At 42.9% G+C, this 21,908-nt stretch overlaps 1 protein-coding gene across 1 annotated transcript in view; it reads right to left on the bottom strand.

Annotated features, from left to right (window-relative positions):
* Window positions 1-21,908, bottom strand: part of FHOD3 (formin homology 2 domain containing 3) — a 421,374-nt gene that overhangs the window by 64,920 nt on the left and 334,546 nt on the right. Inside the window, 2 exon segments of the mRNA XM_025038715.1 lie at window positions 2-101; window positions 16,243-16,457. Coding sequence (XP_024894483.1) covers window positions 2-101; window positions 16,243-16,457 — 315 coding nt within the window.

Here is a 21,908-nt window from a genome sequence, read left to right on the forward strand (position 1 = left end):
GGCAGAAGCCACTTCCTGGCTGGTCTCACTGGCCACCTGCCCCACCTCTGCCTCTGGTTCCGGTCCTGCCTCCGATTCAGGCACAGGATCCCCGGCGCTCGCTGGTGGAAACAACAACGGAGATTACAATCACGACAGGAATTTCTTGGAAGTGTCAAGTGAGGTCTGAGGATGGATGTGAGGTTGAGTCCTCTGTGCCATCCATGGCAGGCAGCATTCTAGAGATGGCTCCCAAGATACTCGTCCTCTGGTGATTCAACATGAATCTAGGCACTGCTGGAAGGGATTGTGCAACTGATGTTCAAGTCTCAAGTCAACTGACTTTAAAATATGGAGATTATCCATGTGGGCCCGATCCAGTCTAGTGAGCCTTTGAAAAGCAGAGTGTTTTCTGATTAGCAGCAGAAAAGGAAGTCAGAGAGATTAGAAGCAGGAGGATTTGACAGGCACTGCTGGCTTTAAAGATGGAGGGGCCCTGTGATAAGGATTGTGAGTAACCTCTAAGAAGCTGAGGGCGACTCCTGACTGACAGAAAACAGAAACAGGGACTTCGCTCTTGCAAGCAGAAGCAGCTGAATTCTGCCAAGAACCTGAAGAACCTGGGGGTAGGTTCTTCTCAGGGCCTCCTGATAAGAGCCCACCCAGCACAACCTTGATCACGGCCTTGTGATACTTAGGGCAAGAACACAGCCGAATCATGCCCGACTTCTGACTTATGGACACTGTGAGATAATAAATAAGTGCCATTTGGAATTGCTATCTTTGTGCTAATTGTTATGCAACAATGGAAAACCAAAACGTAATCTTTTTACTCCACGGTGATCAAGCTGATAAGCAAGTAGCAGCTCAATGTTTTATCAGTGGCTATACTGGGCAAAGCCACGTGGCTGGAATACTGAGGAGGCCTGTCTCTCTTTGATTGAATTACGTTTGCTCAGAATGTGAAGTTAGTCCATAATTTTGAAAGCACTGAAAGAGTCCTTCATGCACAGAACTATTTATAAACCTATCAAGATTAGAGACTTGAGGGTTATACCAAGGTAAAAATGCTTGTGCTCCCATATGTGTCATCCTCTAGGGAACAGCGTGGCTAAGCAACATTCTCAAATGTGAGCTATAAATGGATAGCAAAATGATTGAAAATTCTGAGCCAACTGCCACAGGGAAAAGCCAGAGGAGGATGGGTGACCCCTGAGGGACTAACTCTCAGGGATGGGCAAAGCCATGTGGCTGGAATCCTGACAGTGTGTCCCCAAGAGTGTGTGCTTGAGCCCTAGGCATACACTATCCAAATTAATGTAGAAACTCAGGCAGAATCTGCATGTGGCAGGAACTATGAGAGACCTGCCCAGACCCCATAAGAACAAGCAGATTGGAGAGCTCTCTTTGTGGAGGCAACCTGCTGGCTCAGGTGAGTGGGGATGACTAGCAATGGGGGTGGGCACAGCAGGCCTCCCAGTAGGCCAGGCAGTGGCATTACTGTGGGAGAGGATAGCTCAGGCCTCACTGGGCAGGGGGCTCAGCAGCCCTCAGCTTCCCAGCATGAAGTTGTGGTGCCAGGACTCACTGGGTCCAGCATCCCTGCCCCTCATCTGCTCTCAGGCTGCCTTCCTCTGAGAATGCATCAGGGAATTTCAGAAGGAGGCAGGCAGTGGGGAGGATAAAATGCCAGCCTTTCTTTCTGTCCTTGGGTAACTTCCAACCACCACAGGGAAGAAATACTCCTCCGTGGGAACCTTCCCCACCCCTCCTCCCCATCCTTCCATCCCTGTGCACTTCAGGTGGGAACTGGTGTAGAGGACAGAGGTCCTTTTCCTTCTGCCTTGCCATGGCTTGATGACACATTGTACATCTTCTGCTGGGGACTGTAGCCTAATATAGCAGGCTGCTTCCCTGGGACACTGGAGGAAAGGAGGCCAGGGGCAGCAAAGGCTGGGTGTCCCCAAGAGGGATGGTTATAGAAACTAGTGATATGATGGCAAAGTTCACAAGCAGAAATGCACTGGCTGCAAGTAGCAGGAGGACACCAAAGGGCATGACCATGAACCCACGTGCCTAAGAATGGCTATGTCAGGCATGTTTCCTTAAAAGCAAAAACTGGGCTGGTACAGGAAAAGAGTAAACATGCCTTTGAAAAAAATTCCCTTTGGTGTTGAAGGAATTTTTATGGTAATTTCTTTTTCATCTGATAATAGAGTATTTACCAAAGAGATACAAAACGCTATCTACTTTACAAGCATAGCAAAAGCATAGTTTTAGCAATAGCGGTGTCATCATTTGGTTGACAGAAAGCATATGCTTTTGCACACATTAACTTCAGAATAGCCACATCAAAACGAAAATGTATTTCCAACAGCCTAGCATGTGGCATGCATTTGAGTTTTAATTGGTGAGCATATGGTGCAAACTGGCGAGGGTGCCTGTGTGGCTTTATCACTGACAGGGAGATGGGCGCAGTTGGTTGCCATAAGCCTCTGTCTATTCACATCCCCAAGAGACTAGGCAGACAAAGCAGGATGGATCCAGCATTTGATCGTTTGACTCCAGCCTACACGCACTCCACTGTCATGTTTCCTTCCACTTAAGCATCGACTCTGCCCCCTCATTGGACAGCCAGTGGCCGCCTAGAGAGGTGTCGTAATGGACATACAAGCTCTAGAAAGCCATGCACTCTTGAGAATAAACAGTGCAGTTTCATCCCCACATGTTAGGGCCTAACTTCATGGAGTCAGACATTTATATGTGTGATCTGACCACAGAGGTGGTTTCTCTTTTTCATTACTGCCGAGGAGATAGTCATCTCCAAACCTGATGAGAACGCAGACTCGGTGTTCGTAAGGTCTGACTGGAAATCTGTGGCATGTGAGGTTGTCCTAATGATGAACAAATTAAATAATATGCACACATTTTCAAGTCAAGCAAAACCACCAAAGATGGAGAGTGAATGTGACAGTGAGAGCAAACACGCAAAGCTGCTTCTTTTCGACAAGCTCTGTGCTGTATACGTCAGGCAACACATGTGTCATCGATATGACACACATCTCTACTCTCAGAGGACTCATCGCTTGGCTAGGGACACAGGGCATAAAAACCAACAGGTCATGGTGGTATGGCCAGGCACCCAATTGAGGGTACTGGATGACAAGTGACAGGAGTCCCTGGAAGGAACAGCCAGGATCCACTGCAGAAACCTTCCCAAGTTCAGAGGACCAAACACAGGAATGACAAGAGCAAAAGGTCCCTTCGGGACAAGACCTCGTCTTTTTCTCTTGAGAGCCCCCAAGAGTGGTCCTGGGCCAGCATCTGCTCATGAAGTTCTCGTTGACACTCAGGAAGCACCCCGAGACCGCACACTGAATTCCAGAACATTTCTGCTCTGTTTTCTCATTATCTTTCATCAAGACCTCCCTTGTCAACACCCACCCCCCTCCCCCAAACACACACTGAGCCATTTCCTTTGAGTCACTTCCTCAAACCAAGCTGGCTGCACTCTGGGCAGACACAGGGAAAAGTATCATCTACATTTGCTGAGTCCCGAGGAACAGAAGGAACAATGTTGGTCTGCAGGAAAAGCTATACAGAGAGCTAAGATATTTGCCAGCACCAAGGGGTGAAAACTGCTCACAACTTCCCATTGTTGCTACTCTCAGTATTTAATGATCCATTCTCTGGCCCAGCAATGGTGTTGGAGGCGAGAGAGACAGTGACGCACAAGACAGATCTGGCTCTTGTCATTGTAAGGTTACAGAGAAGCAAAGATATCCTACACTTCCGGCCATGGCCTCTGCCTGGCAAAGGTGAGTAATCCCTACCACCAATGGGCGCAGGGAAATCCCAGCCCTCAGATCCCACCAGACACAATTAAAAAATATTTATAAATGTGATGGCTGTTCTAGGAGCAAAAGCAGGTTGCCCTGGAGGATATGGCAAGGTCTGGGAAAGGGACATTTGTCTCTGTGCCAAAATGACATTTAAGAGGTCTTCAAAGGTGAAAAGGAGTTAAAGGGGGAAAAGTGGGCATGAGAACCTTCTGGGCAGAGGGAAGAGCATGTGCAGAGGCTGAGAGTACAAGGTGCTAGAGGAGTAAAGACGCCCAGCATCAGGAGCCAGGGCAACGGGCCTCGTAAGGCGAGGTGAGAACCTGGGACTTGACACTATGGGCAGTGATGGCTGCTTCAGGTAGAGACAGGCCATGTTTCATTTTGTTGAGAGGACTCCCTGATTATACCCGCATCACAGTCAAACTATACTTCCCTCTGGGACGGCTGAGGCATGCCTGTAGCTACAAGTGAAGCTCCTAGTCTGTATGGAACAAACAGACCAGGAGGCAAACCCTGCAGACAAGGAGATTTACGAGGAGGAGGTGAAGGCCAATCAGTGGAGTTCAAGAGAAAAAAAGAATAAACGGTGCCACTACAAGACCAGATGAACAAGTGATTGAGATTCTGGACAGTGGGAAGAGATCCACTGAGGGAGGTGCTGTGTTAGCATTTGAGCGAGCAGGGCGTACTGCAGGGCTGCTGGCTCTCTTTGAAGCACCCCAAAGGAACTGTCTACTAAATCCTCACCACCGCTTATTGCCCTCAAAAAGCTGGGGCTGGGAGGGAATGGTGACGGCTCAGGCCAAGGTGCCGGCAGGAGGGGGCACAGCTCCCACACCTAAGCCCACACCTATAAAGACTCCATAGTCCTGCCTTCAAGTCAGGCTCAGAAGTGACTGTGATAAACCAAAACTGCAGGTAGGGAGCTTCCAGGGCTTCCCACACTTGTCCATATTTGGCCACGCCTGCTAATCACCTCAGACAGGGGACAGAGACAAAGATCTGACTGCATCCCTGGGGCTGGGCAAAGGAGTCGGGGGAACTGTGAGGACTTGGGCCAGGTGCCCAGACAGCCTTTTTCCCCGTGGTGGACGTGAGTTTGGAAATCAGAGGAGGACATGGCAAGAAATGCCTGGCAACATAAAAGGCGTCCAAAACGGGGATCTGTCTTTCTGGAGCATGTCCCAAGAGAGCAGACTGATGGGATCTTGGCATTGCCGGAACGTACTTAGCAAAGGCCAGAAAAATGTATTTGGACAGAATCTGCACTGATCTGATTCAAAGGTCTTTAAACTAAATTTTAAGGTCAAAGTGGGGGCAGGACAGAGTATAAGGGAGGGAAAAAAAAATCAAAATTAAACTGTATTAAGGGATACAATAATGGGAACTTTATGCAATGTGGAAGAAATAATAGGAAGGAATTGCTTCATGGTATATTCAGAAGGAAGTAACAAGTAACCTGTTTGTCACCATTCTGTAAGAAAGGACCTGAACGGGGCCAGTAAAGAGGATTTTTTACACAAAGGAAACAGATATTATAGGAGAGAGAAGTTGGGGAGTCGGAACGAGAACCCAACAATCTGAAAACCACAGGGAGAGAGGGAAAATGCATTTTTGTTGAGACTATGAAAGGGTGCCCAGACGGATGACTGGTACTTCCTCATGCAGATCACAAAACTGGAAGAGAGGTGAGAAAGAGCAAGCCTTGAGGATTTCAGCCAGCTCGTCTCGTTCCAAGTCAGCCAGGACAGACATTGACTCATACTAGCTAGTTCTCTCTGGCCCTTCAAAAGCCCAGCACCAACCCCTCATCTAGTCCTAAAAATCTCACTAGACATAAGGCCCTGCTAGGCCTTAAAATGAAGTACAAATAAAAGTTTCTATGTATTGAGTACAGTCTATATACCGGTGCAGTTCTAAGAACCATATCTACATTACTCTGTTTATCTCGAACCAACAATATGGAGATTAGTGTCCACATGTGAGAAACAAGGAAATATGTTCAGAGAGGTCAAGTAACTTGTCCAGGGCTACGCCGTGGGCTAGATGGTCCCAGACTGCTCCTCCAGACCCATTTTCTGTTCTGCTCTATGCCCTGGGAAGCTGGCATCTCCTGTGAAGAGCATCTCCTGCGTTTGTGTCCCCTCTCACCTTCATATGGGTCTGCCCTTAGGAGGGACCAGCAAAGGTGGGTAGAAGGACAGGCTGGAGCGTTTATGTCCCTGCTCTCTTCATGGGGAGCCACAGTTTGGCAGAAGTTGTCAGGCCACTGTTTCTGTCCTGTGGGCTCTCTCCCAAGGTTACAGAGATCTTAACAAATCCCAGCTGCTCACCAAGTCCCTCCAGGCCTGGAGGTGGGAGCAGTGTTGACAGTTTCCCACTGCTGCTAGTGTCTGGGTGCTTCCCCACCCCCTCATGATCCTCTCCACACCTCTGCAAGCAGCCCCTTCACTGGCCACTCTCAGGCACCCTCTGAGCATGCACCACCTCTTTCCAAAAGGACTCACTGACAAGCAGAGCGAATGCTAACCAAGCTGGGATTTGAACCTCAATCAATCTGACTAAAAAGACTGGGCTGTTCATCATGATGTTACACTGTGTGGTGGGTAACTTAAGCCTCAAAGGAGAAGTATACTATAATCATTCCTTAAAAAAAAAAGTACAGTGGCCACTAACAGTCCAGTTCTTCTTCTATCAATGTCCCTGACAGCTGAGCCGAGAGTATCCAATTGAAATCTCTTGTCATGCAATTTTTCTTTCTAGAGATTATTTGCTGGTAGAAAGATCTGAATTTAATAAGTCTTTGGGTGGCTTCGATTGATTTCAGTCTGTGATGGTGTCTCGATGACTTTGCCAGGACTTGGCCTTCTGGCAGGTCTTATGAAACCAAGCGCTGGGCCAGCCAGTTCTATAATAGTTGCTCCAAACTGTGTAGATTCCAGGGACCTCCCCGGTTCATAGCTAATAACTAACACTATCGACTTGAAACTTGTGATTGAATAACATAAATGTGAAAAGGTCTCAAGAGAGAAAGCTCAGAACTTTGAAAATTCTTTAGACTTTGCCTTTGGTGTTGAGCCAGTTCCTGCTAAGCTGTTCGCTCACATTCACTCTAGAGCAGGGTTTCTCAGCCCGGAGACTATGGGTATTTGAGGTTGGATAATTGTTGTAGGAGGCTGACCTGTGCACTTTGGGATATTAGGCAGCATTCCTGGGCTTCTACCCTAGAGGTCAATAGCACCTCCTTCCCAGTGTGCTAAAAATATCTCTAAACACTGCTAAATGGGGGAGTGGGAGGAAATGCCCCCGGTTGAGAATCACTGCTATAAGGGAACAGTTTCGTTAAGATGGGTACAAACTCAGCTTACTCAAGCTTTACAAAAGAAACTCTTTCTCACTTGCAAAATACGGATTCATCAGTCAAATGAAACTGTATGCCTTCAAAATTAAGCCCGGATTTGTTCTCAAAATTCAGAATTAGATTTTCTAAACTGGTTCAGGCTGAAGCCACCTCTTAAAATGAAAACCATTCATGATCAAAATTACCTTCAGAAGTCCTTTTGGAAGACGCCACGTTATAGATCCCATACCCACCCAAACAGTTCTAACAGTCAAGGTTTTCATTAGCTTCAGTAGAATGCTGTAAGAAACACTAGGCTTATAGTCATGGGCCATATTATCTCCGAATACAAATCCTTAAACACTAAAATGACATTTGACAAGTTGTCCATACTATAAGAGGTTCAAGAAAAAAAAAGATCTGTGGCCCTCATGTCATGTTCACATGGGGACATGCACCTGAGGTGGATGTTGGGCAAGATCACAAGCACTCCTTAAATTGTAATTTCCATTCCCCATTTTTGCCTCTCAGATGATGTTTCTGATTGAGTTCACCTGGTTAAACATGTCTGATACCCTTGTAGTATCACATAGGACAAAAATGGAGCCAGTTTGGGTTCCAATTATTCGAATATTGATGACTACATAGATTCTATTTCACACTATAAACAGATAATGAAAGGCAATTTAAGATTATTGTTTAATTTATTGCTCTATCATTATCTTGAACTCAAACCAAATGCAAGCCCCAGTTACAAAGACTTCCTTTGAGCTCATTTAAATTCTTCTAGTCAGATAGGTCTTTTCTTGGTTCAAACAGTGTCAATATTCATCTGTTTCTCTGTGGCCAGGAGGGCTGGTGGAGTTCCTGGGTTAACTACATGCCCATTATCGCATAAGAGCAAATAGGAAGACAAGCCTTTCCTCAATGATAGAAACATTGTCTAATTTCAAGCTGGCAATGCATTTCAACAGCACCTCGAGCTCTTATCAAGTCTCAGACAGAAACATCAATGACATCACAACAAAAACTGCTATTTTGGGAAAAATTACATTAGCATTAAAATAGATAGTCCTGAAAACTAACAGCTAACAAATAAATTGATTGAACTTGAGGGGGTTTTTTTTTTGGCTTATTCATTTTTTTCAGGCTGAACAAGATATAGTTACTCTTAATTAGGTGTTCTAATGTGATTAGTAGCAACCTCATTCATTCCATGAAAAGACTTAATGAGACCTCTTATGGGCCATGCACTGTGCTAGGCACAAGGAAATCAGATGTGAAAAAAATGTCATCCTTAAAACATTTTTTAGTCTAAAGTGGTCTCTTAAGTCATAGCCAATAGATATTATAAGATCAAAACAACTAATATCTAAGGAAAATATTAGCTCTTCCTACCAGTAGAGTATGACCAAGCCTAAGCAGATCCGGCTGGCCTGAGACAGTGGTATAATTAGAAATCCCGCTGTCAAATTCTCATATCAAAAAGTTGACCCTTCCTCTCTTACATCTAGTCACTAATGGATGTGGCTTTCCAATTAGTCAATAACTCAGTTTATCTGCACTTGTTAGCAAATTCATTCACAAAGAAATGGAGAAAAATTCAGTTAAAATAAGAGATACTTTAAAAAAACAGTTGAATAAATATCTTAACTATCAATTTGTCAAGAATCGTCTTCCAAATTTTCTTTTAGACTTTGATCCTCAGAAAGAAATGGCCTACATATATTATGTCAACTCTCTGCAAAAGTTCCCTCTCTATATTAAGCCGCCATCATTTCTTCGGTTTTTATAGAGTGGCCTATATAGTCAAAGATATGACCTCCATCATGGCCTGTGTAATAAATATCTGGGTATAGGGAAAATAGCTGTCTCAGTAGATTAATGTGTCTGTTTTCTTTTTTCATGTTGCTTATTAATTTCTTAGCTCATAAAACATTTACTAAATGCCATTCTGCTTCAAGCCTTGGGAGATAAGAAAGGTGAAGGAAGCATAGGCCCTCTTCTGAGGAACACACAGATGAGGAGGGGGGACTATTGCATATATAGTGAGATAAGTGTTGTATCTCAGTTATGTACAAGCTGAAGGTAAATACAGAAGAGGAACCAAAGGAGGCTTTATAGAAGAGAAGATGCTTCAACTAGATGAATAGGAGTCTAATGAGCACCCAGTGGAAGAGGGCAGTGAAGCACAGAGGCACACCCGAGAGAACATGGCACTTTTCAGGTATTGATAGTGGTTTGGTGCTAATGGAACATAACATGTAGGGGTGGTTATGGTGGTAAAAGACTGGTTGTAAGGACTAGTTAACCAAGAGTCTTGAGTGCCATGTAAGGTCTCAACTTTATGTTGTAGATAACAGAGAGCCACTGGAAGATTTTAAGAATAAGGTACATATATGATTTTTTTGTTGTTGGGTTGCTAAGAAGAATCTGGAAGATATGAGATGAGATTAGAACAAGATCAGAGATGGTTAATACTGGGACTAAGGTATTGGCAATGTGGAGACAGGGAAGAGGGTTGATTTGAGAGAAAGGAGCATATAAACACTTGGTGATTCATCAGATGTAGGGGTGAGCATGGAGGGAAGAGTCAAAAATGATATGTATGCTTCTAACTTCAATAACGAGGCCAAAAGAGATGGTCTTAACCAGATGAGGCCTAGAAGGTACAAGTAGGTTTGAGGGTAGGGGTTTTATGGGTGAGAGATGAGTGACATCTCCCATTTGAATGCCCCTCACTGGCACTTATTAAATCTGAAGTATGTGAGGAGCATTCAGATGGTGATGTCTAAAGAGGTTGGATACATGCATCCTGAGCTCAAGAAGGCCAAGGCTGGAGATGCAGACCTAGCAGTCTTCAGTACATACTAGATAGTTAAGAATTACAGTTGGAAATGTGAGGGCCCAGCCAAAGGGTAAGGAGAGGGTAGCTAGGAAAGTAACCTTGGAAAAACCTGACACTTAGGGGGCAGGCAGAAAAAGAGTCAGTAAGAAGACTGAAACAAAATGATGGGAACGATTGAGAAAAAAATGATGAAAAAACAATGATGAAAAATGTAGAAGACATAAAAGCCAAATAACACATTGAGTCTAGAGATTATCTAAAGGATATATGGGTCCATAGCTTCTAGATAAAAAGTCAACGAAAAGCTACTAGAACTTCCCAATGTATCTAGTGGAGGCAGCTTTCTCAGAGGGAGTTCCAGCTTCAGAAGGCTCTAAGGATTCACACAATGTTCAGAGGTAGATAAAATGCATTCCAAGGTCACTGAATTCAGCATACTTTTAGGGACTGGAAATGTAATGTGTGAATATCTTGCCACAATAAGGCACTGTATCATTTTGTACAAATAACATATGGGGATTGGTGACAGAAAGGCAGGGTTGCTGGAGGGAAAAGAGAAGAGGTGGAGATGTCAGAGTGGTGATCAAGGTCCTAACCACAGATAAGGGTACTAGAAGGAATCAGTTATTCTATACTATTTCGCAGTCTCAGCCATTGACTCTAGAAATTCGAAGTACCACACTGATTAAAGAATGTTCATTGTCCCTACCTGTGGAGGCCTCCTAACTACCTGGAAGCAGTCACCTTTCATTCCACCCGGGATGAAAGGCACTGATGTCTTTCCAGATCCCCTGTTAACACCTCTAGATGCAGACAAGCGTATTCATTCCCAGAGCCTGCTGCAGACTAGGTCTTGCAGCTCCTGATCATCTTTATGTCAAATAAGAACAAACAAGTTAATTGCTATTCAAAACCTATTTTTTTGTTTACATTAAACAGATTTTAGGATACAAATTTGATTGTAAAAGTTTATTTAAAACCATTATAATCCAATGCTTGGAAACAATTCTCTCTGGGTCTCCCATGTTCTATAGTCTTGCAAGCAGAGGCACTGATAACTTTTGTTCTGAACTATCTAAGAATGCATGCATAGCAAACAGCCTTGGAAGACAGAGACAGTGTCTTCCTCCAGAACAAAGGACCAGTTGGTTTATTGCCCACTGCGGTAAAGATAATGCTTTTCTCTGGGACAAAGGCTAATTGTCCACTATAAAAGATTTGGAGTCCCTAAACTCCAAATCTTTTATAGAATTTCTCTCTGTGTATGCACAGTAATTACTTGGGCCTATTCATGTCACCTTGTGGGAACTGGGGCTCGGAGAAATGGCACAAATGCTGATACTTTAGCTACTATTATTGCTATCAGTAATGAAGTCCTTTGCCTCTGATTCAGGAGTTTCATGTCTTCTGCCTATATCCATGAAGTTGTGACAGGGTAACTTAGTAGCTTACAAGTAGGGTAAAGTCTCAGACTGTTCACAGATTTTGATACCTAATCGCTATCTGTGAAATTATTATGTTGATCCCATAATACCCTTCTTTAACAACTTTCTCAATGACAGTGTATGCCTTGTCTTTACTTAAATACACTTGAGATTCAGACTTTGTCTACATCAGAAGGACTCAAGACTATTTAATGGTTTATAATATGGTGCAAGAAAACACACTGCAGGCAACTGTTATTCTTTATAGGATGAAAAAGGGGGAGATTTTGCCTTTTTCCATTTTAGAGACAGCGAAATGGCAAGGCAGAAAAATCCAACTATTTGCAAATGCTCTCTTAAAAGTTCTACAGCAGGTGTAGCAGGCAAGGCCTTGGCCTTGGGTAGAGTTTGAGAGATTTTGTTTTATTGACTGAATGTCATCACGTAGCAGCAGTCAGGTGAGGTATGGGGACATGAGGCAGCCCTGAGTCACAGAACCACAAGGATCTAGTTTCCTGCCAGTTCATGAAATACTGGACTGGAGGTGTCCAAAAACTTTATGCAAGGGAACCAGTATGCATTAGGTTGATGATGGATGATATTCTATTACTACTGTGCCAGCTGGAAATAGGATACTAGATGTTTCTGATTTCTGCCATATAGATTAAGTAAACTAGGTAAGTGTCTACACCTGAAGGAGACTGAAAACATATTATACAATGAGGGTGACCGAGATGCTCATTCGGTGACTGGTAACATTGACAACAGCCATGATGATGAATGATGCCTACATGAAAATGATTATTCATTTAAACAAACTGAATATTTTATGATATAACTGTATGATTATATTTTATTTTCAGGTGTGAGGATCAACAGGCTCGAGGAATTGTCATATTACCAGTAAAAGCTTCAAATGCTTGAATCTCTGAGAGAAAATGTCAGTGTACCATGTCAACAATTTCTGCAAATGCCTCCAGGTGAATGTTGGTGAGTAGGCCATGACCATATAGGCCATAGTTTATATCTCCATTGCCAAACAATGAGGTATTCGGAAATATCTGAGTCCAATTGAGTAGAAAAAAAGTCACTGTTGAACATATTTTCCCCTGACATAAAATTAATATAGTGTGGTAAAATTTTTGAATGCATCTCTAAAGTTTTATTTCTGTGTATAGTATAGAGTATTGAACTAAAAATAAGAAAAATAATCCAGCCATTACATATGCTTTCGTGGCGACTATAGTAGGTGAAAGATACTTGTAGACTCTTAGCAGCTCCCTTCTACTGGGAAAGGCCATCTCCATCTAGCCTCAGGAGGGACTCAGGTGTGCAAGCCAGGGAGCAGGAAGGAACACAGTTCTAGCCTCCAAGGAAGGCAGTTCAACCCTGGGACACCCTGTAGGGACTACATCCACACCTAGTTTTGAGATAAGTGTTTTTCTCCATTTTGTTTCCATAAAATAGGTTACCTAGATCTGACACCCACTGGGATAATAGGTTACCTTGCTATATGAACTGCACTTGTGGGGACCTAGATTATTATCTTTAATCCTCAGAGTTACTTCCCCAAGAGTCATATCAAAGAATTCTATCCCAATAAGAACACTGTACCTTTTTCTCTGGTTTGTGAGAATAATTTGTTTCCAGTGTCATCTGTGAGTTTTAAAAAATAATAAGAAATAAATATATCAGATAGATATTCTGATCTATTCCACAAGGGCACAGTAAAAATAAGGAAATGATAATTAAAGCAATGGATGAAGAGATAGACCCTTCATATTTACCTAAATTTGGTGGTGAATATCTCCATTAATTATAACACACACATATTTGTTCCTCGCTTGGGCCTGGTAGTTTCACACAGAGGAAAATTATTCAGACCATCACCATTAAGTCTAGGCAGTATTGGGACAAACATCTGCCATGAGCCATAAGAAGGCCAGATGGAAAAATAATTCAAGCACACGCTGACTAGATGGTGGGGGTATTGGCATAATTCATACGAAAGTTATAGCAGATTTAGTGGGAAGTTTTTTAGCTGAAAGATCTCACTAGATGGCACATAATGTGGGTATTTTACCATTAGCCCTTCCCTCTTTTTAAATATATTATGTAAGAGAAAAGGTAAAGAAGCTTCTAATGTTTTCATATTTTCTGCTATTAAAAGTTCTTCAGAATCTGAGTTTTAACAAAAGAACCCATAGAGTGACCTGTAATTCTCAGGCATATAGAATTCAATAACATAAACATTTGCTTTTCCTTTTTTTTTTTTTTTAATAAATATAATTCTTCAATGTAGGCCATAGTTTTGCAGATACTGGGGAGAAGGTGTGGCGTTAACACCACCACAAATACTGTGATGTCATGATGCCCTGAGAAATGGCTCTGTCGGGAGTCAACACACTGGTTGTACTCCCAGCATGGTACCAACAAGATCTGAGGCAAATCTTCCCATCTATTTGAGCCTCAGCAAAATATGGATACTAGCATCCCCCCTACTTACTCAGATGCACAACATGGTATTAAATAGTAGCATTTGGGAAGAAGGGGCGGGGCGGGACAGAAATGTGAAGGGGATTATTATCATACGATTCCACAAGAAGAATGAAAAAGCGAGTCAACCCCTGGCACGTTTGGACCACATAATACCAGGTGTTTGGTGCAGGACAAACATCTGGATGTGTGATTATATTTTTTATTCTTCCTCCAGATGTTGGGATATTGTAAATATTAGGGATAAGCAAAAAAAAATTACTTTGAGCATTTGAAAATGGAACCTGGTAAAAAGAATTGGCTATTAACTGGATGCCAGCAGATTGTTTCAAAGAACAATAATAAACTAGGCTGAGGGAAACCTTTCTGTTTTACCAACTTTGGATCTCTGTCATAAGGGCAAATGTCCCCAAGTCAGAAGGAAGCCTCAGTAGTTCTTTCTAAGACCATCCTCTTTCAGCATTTCTTCTCATACACTTATAATATCCAATGTATAATTCAGTTATGTATTAGGACAAGGATGTTAGAATACTTTGCTGGTTCCAACTGACTTGAGTGATAATTACTTATATATTATGAGAAGCTCTTCTAGATTCCACAAGAGCCACCACTTTTTTTTTTCTAGAAAAAAAGCAAACCATATGATACATTTTATTAATTTGTAATTATGTTTAATTTAATATTCCTTTTTCAGATGTATAGATCACTTATTGTTTGATTGTAGTCAAACATTCACTCAGTCTCTATTAATCCCTTCTCTGTAGAGGAAAATGACACTTGCTATTCTTTTCTGAAAGCATACTGACATAACTTTATTTTCTCCAAATGCATATGTGCATACTCAAAATAAGTATTTTATATGTTCTTTTTGAAGTTTCAAATGTTCTTTTTAATTGGCTAGAATAGCCTCAAGTTTGACTGTAACTGGACAAAATACTTGAGGAACTGTCTTTTTGCCACAAACAAACTTGAAGTAGATTAAAAATTTTGAGGACCAAAAATATTTACAGACATTGACAATTCCCTCCCAGCTTGGGGCCAATTGTATTTTACAGTTTAGATAACTACTCTGTAAACGGCTGATCCCCTTTGCTGGGGAATATTTTTCATATTGCCTCTGGAAATACCCCAATTTAGATAGAGCAGTGATATCAGGCAGGATTTGGAAGGCACAGAGCTGTTATAGAACAGCCTTTCTTCCTGATTCTCAGAATCTCAACATTTTCAGACTGACGTTACTCATCTATGACTGAGCCATCTGCCTGGGACAATCTTCCATGGCTCAGGGACCAGGAGAAACTGGACGTGATGGAAAGCTGTGGTAGAGCCAGCCTGCTCTTGCAGAATGAGCCCTGAGGCTTGGAGAGCCAGCAAAAAATTGGACAGACAAGATTGTTCTGTTACATCCAGTTCTGCTGAGGTCATGGAGTTCTGCCTTGTTTAAATTAAACTTTGCACCATATTTAGTCAACCCTCCTAAAGTTAAAAGTTTAGTGTCTCTGTTGTCTTCTGTTGGCTAAGTCTATATCAGGCTGTAAGCCATAACACTGGATTAAACCAAACAGTGCTAGTCGCATGGTTAATCAACACACATTGTGTGGGTGCCTGTGCCCAAGAACCATCCTCTCTGTTAAAGTGAAAGAAAACAAACCCACAATTTGCAGAGCAATCAGGAAAACAGCTGATGCTCCGAGGCTGCAGTGTACAATATCGCTGTTTTTCTCCAACTGAAGTGAAGGCGACAGGGTATTTTTCCAGGGAGAGCCTGTCTGTCTGCACACAAGCACCTCCACCCGCACCACGTGCCAGTAATTTTTACTAATTTCAATTTTTTTCTTCTCTCATTTTTAACTCCTATTTTCACAAGGTCCACAGTTTTCTTTGCTGGCACGTCTTAATTTTATTCTCCATCAGTTTAATCTAAACCAGACCAATAATTCCTAGGTTAAGAACATTTCAAAGCAGCCACTTTATGGGGCAGATCCAATAAATAAATAATATCCAAATTATAGACTACTATGTTAAAACCATGTGATTTAGGTTTAAATGTCACAGTAACTTATTTTCAGTATCCTCTTTTTTCAATGACCATACATTGACGATCTTTATGGATATCTTTGCTTTAATATAAATGGCTCAGAAAACATCTATTTTATTTGCGGCAGCACAGCTTACAGTCACCCCCCACCAAGCTTACCCTTAGTTGCCTCAGTGTTAGTTTGCATGTAGGAAGGTTTACTACCACCCACAAGAAGCTCGTCTGTTGTTAATGAACCCATCAGTTTCCCAGTTTCCTCCTCTCCCAGGACTCACCTTGGAAATGCTGAGGTGTTCCTGGGGAGTAGGATGCTCCTGTGAGAGCCTCTTGTGAGTCTAGAGATGAAGGGCTAGGGCTCAGAGGGGCGGGGGAGGCAGGAGCTGCCGGTGAGGTCAGGTCCAAGGAGAGGTCAGCTCTGCCCCGGCTTGCGCTTCGGCTTCTCACTTCCTTCTCGTGTGCCTCAGCTGCCAACTGCTCCAAGTATTTGTATCTGAAAGTTAAATTCCAAAGCGTTTCCGTAAAAAGAAAGAGGAGCCCGTGGCTGATGCTTGTTTATGGACGAAACACCTGCAGAGTGAGCTGGTTTTCTGATGCACACAGCACAGCGCAGGGCTGGCTGGAGGGCCAGTCTGCCAGAAACACCCAGCGAAGCCAAGATGCTAATGATTAAAAATCCCTCATCATTCATAACCAAACAAATTGGGGGGAATGGCCACATCACACAGTCTCCAGATACTGGATCACTGCTGCAGAATCCTAGTTTGCTCTTTTAGGAAATATTTGTACAAATAAGCAAAACAATGAAAATGACCATCGAAAAGGCTCAATAGTGACAGCTGAAAACCACACGCCCTTGGAGGTCACGGCTGTGAAATGGGAGGGTGCCTTGGTTCGGAAGACAGAAACGGTGCCCCCGAAATACCAAAAGGGGGTGTTGGATGAGGCCTTCCTGAATTTCTGAACCTGCTTCAATGCTAACAGCAATGCGACTGGAATTCACTTTGTTCTCTCGGTGTCGACCATGGAAACTTTTTTATATTCTAAAATATTTCTGAGTCGTACTCAGACATCCAATAGCTTGGACCTGACGTCACATATAGTTTATTCATCAAAGTCAGTTTAAAAGAACAAAGATACATCTGTTTTGCATTTCAGGCAGGCAGAACCCACTAACTGTTTATTAAGACCAGCTACCAATCATATTCCTCATGGTGAGCTTTATAGATCAGACCAAAATAACTTTGAAATATGTGCCTCTTCCAGATGTCTGCTAATTTTACCCACCATTATTTGTTCAGAAATAAATTTATGAATTCAGCTGTAGCCGCGTCCTATCTCACCTACCACTAAACTTTGAAACAGCTTATTCAAGACCCTCACTCACATCCATCCAGATTCACTGCTTTGGCTCCCCCGAATGGGCAAGCCCCCAACTCTGGCCCACCATAGCTCCCACATGGTACTCCTAATTCACCTGCATAAGAAAGGTGGGGGAATCTCTTAAAAAAAAACAAAAAACAAAAAACAAAAAAACCTTAAAAACTGCACTTGAAAATCATGCATTTCTTCATCCATCCTTAAGATAGGCATGGCTCCCCCATGTCTGTAATCAGCCCTTTTCCCTGCCAGTCCAAAGGCAGTCTGCTCTTCATGCCAGGCTCGCATGCGCATCTCCTCCTGTGAGGCCTGCTTTGACCATCACAGCTGGAAGTGATCTTGGCCTTGCCTCTGAACTCATGTCGGATATGTAGTCCATTCAACTCAGATGGCATTTTACATTTACTGCCTGGCATATTAAGTCATCTTTTCACATGTGTATGTCTGTTCTCAACAAGCAGATAATAGGATTTTTGAGAACAGAAAGATTATCCTCCTTTGTTCTTTCCCTGGACACCTTGCACATGTCAGCTGACGGGAAACAGGCAAAACATGCAGTGAGAACCCTATGGGGCAGCACCCAACCCACAGAGGGTCCACCTGAAGCACCGGATACTGATGGGGGCGAGTGCATGCTATTTCACTTTCTTGGGGAGTGAGCTCACTTTCGCTGTGAATCTTTGATAAAAGATGTGTGGTGGGTCTCCATATATAAAAACATCTGAGGTTGGCTCCGAGAGCAGCTGCCTCACAGTTGCAGGATGAAGAAGCTATGCTGAGAGTGAAAGCTTTAGAAACTCTAGGCTTTCCTTGCCAACAACACCACCTCACAAAAATTAGGAGAGGTGACAAAAGGAAAGCATTTCCGAACTTAATTCTGACCAGCAAGGAAAAGTCACCTGGCTGTGGAGGTGATGGAAATCTTGGCAGAAGGTGATCTTGAGGGCAAGAATCAGAGCCCATAGGAGACATATTTTAAACAAGATGGTGGCAAACTCTAGGCCAGGAAGGCTGCAAGCCCAGGAGTCTGTGAGCACAGACATCCCTGCATTGAGTCCAAGCCTTCTGTGACAGGAGAAAGGGGCAGGCAAGGAATGACATGCAAATAAGGGGACATGCACGGGTCCAGGAGACAGGAATCCTGAAACAGGAAAGTAGTGCTTAGCAAAATCAGAAGAGTACAGGGAGAGAGGTAACAAAGCCAAGAGGACAACTTATTTACGACCTTCATTTCAGCTGACCTGGGCCTGGTCCTGGCCTCTCCGTACCCCATCCTATGGGCAGCCAGGTGGCAGGCATGTGCTGGCAGCCAAAGCATTCACCCCATTTTCTAGGGGACTCCAGGGTTTTCTCATCCAGGGTGAGATATTCCAATGGGTGACTATTCCAATGCATCTCTTGGTCTCACGGATGCCATCCTTGAGCATCAAGAAGGCATGGGAAGAATCATAGCTTTATTCTGAATTGTCCTAAGGATGTTTATGTGGTAGACAAAAATGGCAGAAGAGAGGGCATGGGGACTTGTTTAATGGGTAGAAAGATTCAATTCTACAAAATGAAGAGTTCTGGAGATTGGTTGCACAACAATGAGTAGAAAGATTCGATTCTACAAAATGAAGAGCTCTGGAGATTGGTTGCACAACAATGTGAATGTGCTGAACATTATTGATTTGTACACTTAAAGATGGTTAAGATAGTAAATTTTATGGTACGTGTATTTTGCCACAATTAAAAACTTTAAAAAGTTGTAGGGGCAGGGAGGCCTGTATGTCAAGAGCCATGAAATCTTTCTAAAAAGGTAGCAGTGTTCACCTGCAATGGGCTGGAGTAGTGAGGGTGGGCTGATATGCACAGGAAGAGCCAGGTCATCTGGCATTTAGAGCTCAGTGTAGCTCAGCAGCCTCTCCTGCTCGCACATACCTTGAGCCATTCTTGGGGAGGAGACTGGACCTATATCATGACATTCCTTTACAGAGTGACTCTAAGTGCCACCACTTAGGGGCCCAATAGTACTTGATCCCAAGAGCCCATGCAATGACCATCACAAGTCCCTTCTTGACACAATCCCCAGACTCTGATGAAGTCTTACGTGTACAAAGCACTGGGTTTTCTATCCACGGACCGCAGCCCCAAGGAAAGACTTTTCACTTTTGCTACCTTCATGTAAACATTCCCATTTATCTTACCTCTGCCCATATCTTCTGTTTATTCATTCATCTTTTCAATATTTATTGAACACTGTTGAGTGCCTTTCATGTGCTAAGAACTACAGTAGGCACTAGAGATTTAATAAAAAAAAAAAAAAAAAAAACAGGAAAACCCCACCTCATGGAACTCACAGTGGGAGAGAGAGTCAAACAAACCTTTGGGATGAGCTCAATATCTACCATGGTGTGGGTGGCAGGGCTGGTACTGCAGCCAAGGGAGCATAGGCAGGCCTAGTCACTTTTTACATGACTGTAGAGAAACCCTGCTTGACTTTAGAGTAATCTGAACCTACCTACTAATGGCTCTTCCTGCCACCCTCCTACTCAGAAATTCTCCCTCATACTAAACCAAAATCCGGCTCCCTCTAACTTCTACTCTGCCTTGAGACCTGTTAGGCAGTGCTCAGAATTCTGTCTTCCTGCTTCATTGATCACTTTCATGCATGTCACTTTCCCAAATCCTAGCCCAGTCCTGACTTTTCCCTTACACTCTGTTCCCATAGCCCTCCCTGCTAAGAGGCATTTCCTCTCCATGTCCCACCATCCCTTCAGACTAATCCCCATCCTGACCCCCACCCCAACATGCCCCCAGCCTGAATATCATTCCTTACTACTCCCTTTAAAACAATTATTCATGAATGTCACTTAAATCAATCATTATCAGATAAAGCTTTTCTTCTAATATTTAAAAAAAATTAGAAGTACCACCTCGACAGAAACTTACTCTGGGTCTGACCATTGTCAATAAACATTTGCCTGAAATTATGAAATGAGGTGATATAAATTGAGATAAAATCAAACACGTCTGGATGGCCATTACACCTCAAAATGGCAAAATGACATGCACCTTTTTATATTGATGTTACAAACCTGAAAAAACTTTCTGCTGTGACTCTGGCCATTTTTTCTGAGACATTGTTTCTAAGAGTGAGAAACATGGAACCCTACACACATGCCTGGTTCTATCCTGAAGAATTAATAGATAGAGTCTTCCTTATTTCTGAAGCTGTTTCCACTTATGATCTCCATTAGCTTCCTCATTCATTTCCAAAGTCCATTATACTTAAAGTCTTATCTTTTCCTGGCTTATCAGAAACCCCCAACAGTTTCCAAACAGGGATATAAGTATATCTCCCTCACTCCCATCTTCACCAGATAATTCAAGACTCAAACTAACCATGGAAAGTGGCTGGTCCAAACCAGAGGAAAATGCTTGGTTGCTTCCCCAAACCTCTCTGTAAACAGAGAGGTGGGCTATAAGGAAAGGTCTTACAAGGGACGATGAAGATCTCGCCCCTGCACCAGCTAAGAAAGCCCAGGCAGAAGGGCTGCATGGGGCAAGGTGACGATGAGAGGAGACAACAGAGGGGTGGCAAACTCCTCTGCTCAGGTTTTTCAGGTATATGTGATGCTCTGCTTTGGGAAAAAGAACAGTAAATAATATCTAGGAAAAGGTAGCCTTTGGTGGTTTGGAATATTTTGAGATCAGTCTGAACCAGTTCAGACCCTGACATCTCCCCAGGAGCTATCAAGCCTTGCCTGTGCAGACATTACCTGACAGTTAAGTTGTCAAAAGCTCAAAAAGCACAGAATCTGGAGAAAAAGCTACACAGAATAAGATAAAATTTGATTTCTTAAGCCTGGGCATAAAGTCAACAGCATTTTCAGTAAAAGTACACGTCATGTCTCTCAATGTCAAAAATAGGTATAAATTAGAGAAATAGAAGTTTCTTGTTTCTTTACCAGCATCTCTCACTCTAAATTTGCTGGCCACAACTGGTTATTAACATGACAATAATAGAAAACGTTGAAATTAAAGCAATGCCATAGTTTTGTTTATGAGGCTGACCTAAGCATCTAATTTTTAAATTGGACACAGGCAGACTCCACTCCTCCTTGCCTCAGACTGTCCTGATCTATTATGGTGTCTAAAAAAAATTAGCACAATTCCATTTTTTATTGGCATAGTTCAGAGGTTGGTAGGCTCCCAACTGGCTCTGGTATGAAACCAGCCTTTCCAAGTCTCCACGCAGTACCTCCCTCTGGTGGTGGAAAGACTAACTGCAGTGCTACAGGGTTAAAAACAGTCTTCTGGTTCTACTGCCACAGTTTCCTTTGCTTATCTAAATTTATCAAACACTGAACACACTATCTTTTAATGGGATTCACAGCATGTTGCAAGTGAAATTAAAAAACTGGTTTATAGTTTGAATGTCTTAAATAAAGCTGTTAGCTTCTTTGTTCATTTATTCCATACATCTTTCAAAGGGCCTTATATGAGTCAAGTATTGTGGCAGGCACTGACAACCAAAGCAAACCAGACATGGTTCCTGCCATCCAGGAACTGAGTACAGTTC

This window comes from Pteropus alecto, unplaced genomic scaffold (genome assembly GCF_000325575.1).
Source record: "Pteropus alecto unplaced genomic scaffold, ASM32557v1 scaffold146, whole genome shotgun sequence".
In the NCBI taxonomy this organism is placed as follows: domain Eukaryota; kingdom Metazoa; phylum Chordata; class Mammalia; order Chiroptera; family Pteropodidae; genus Pteropus; species Pteropus alecto.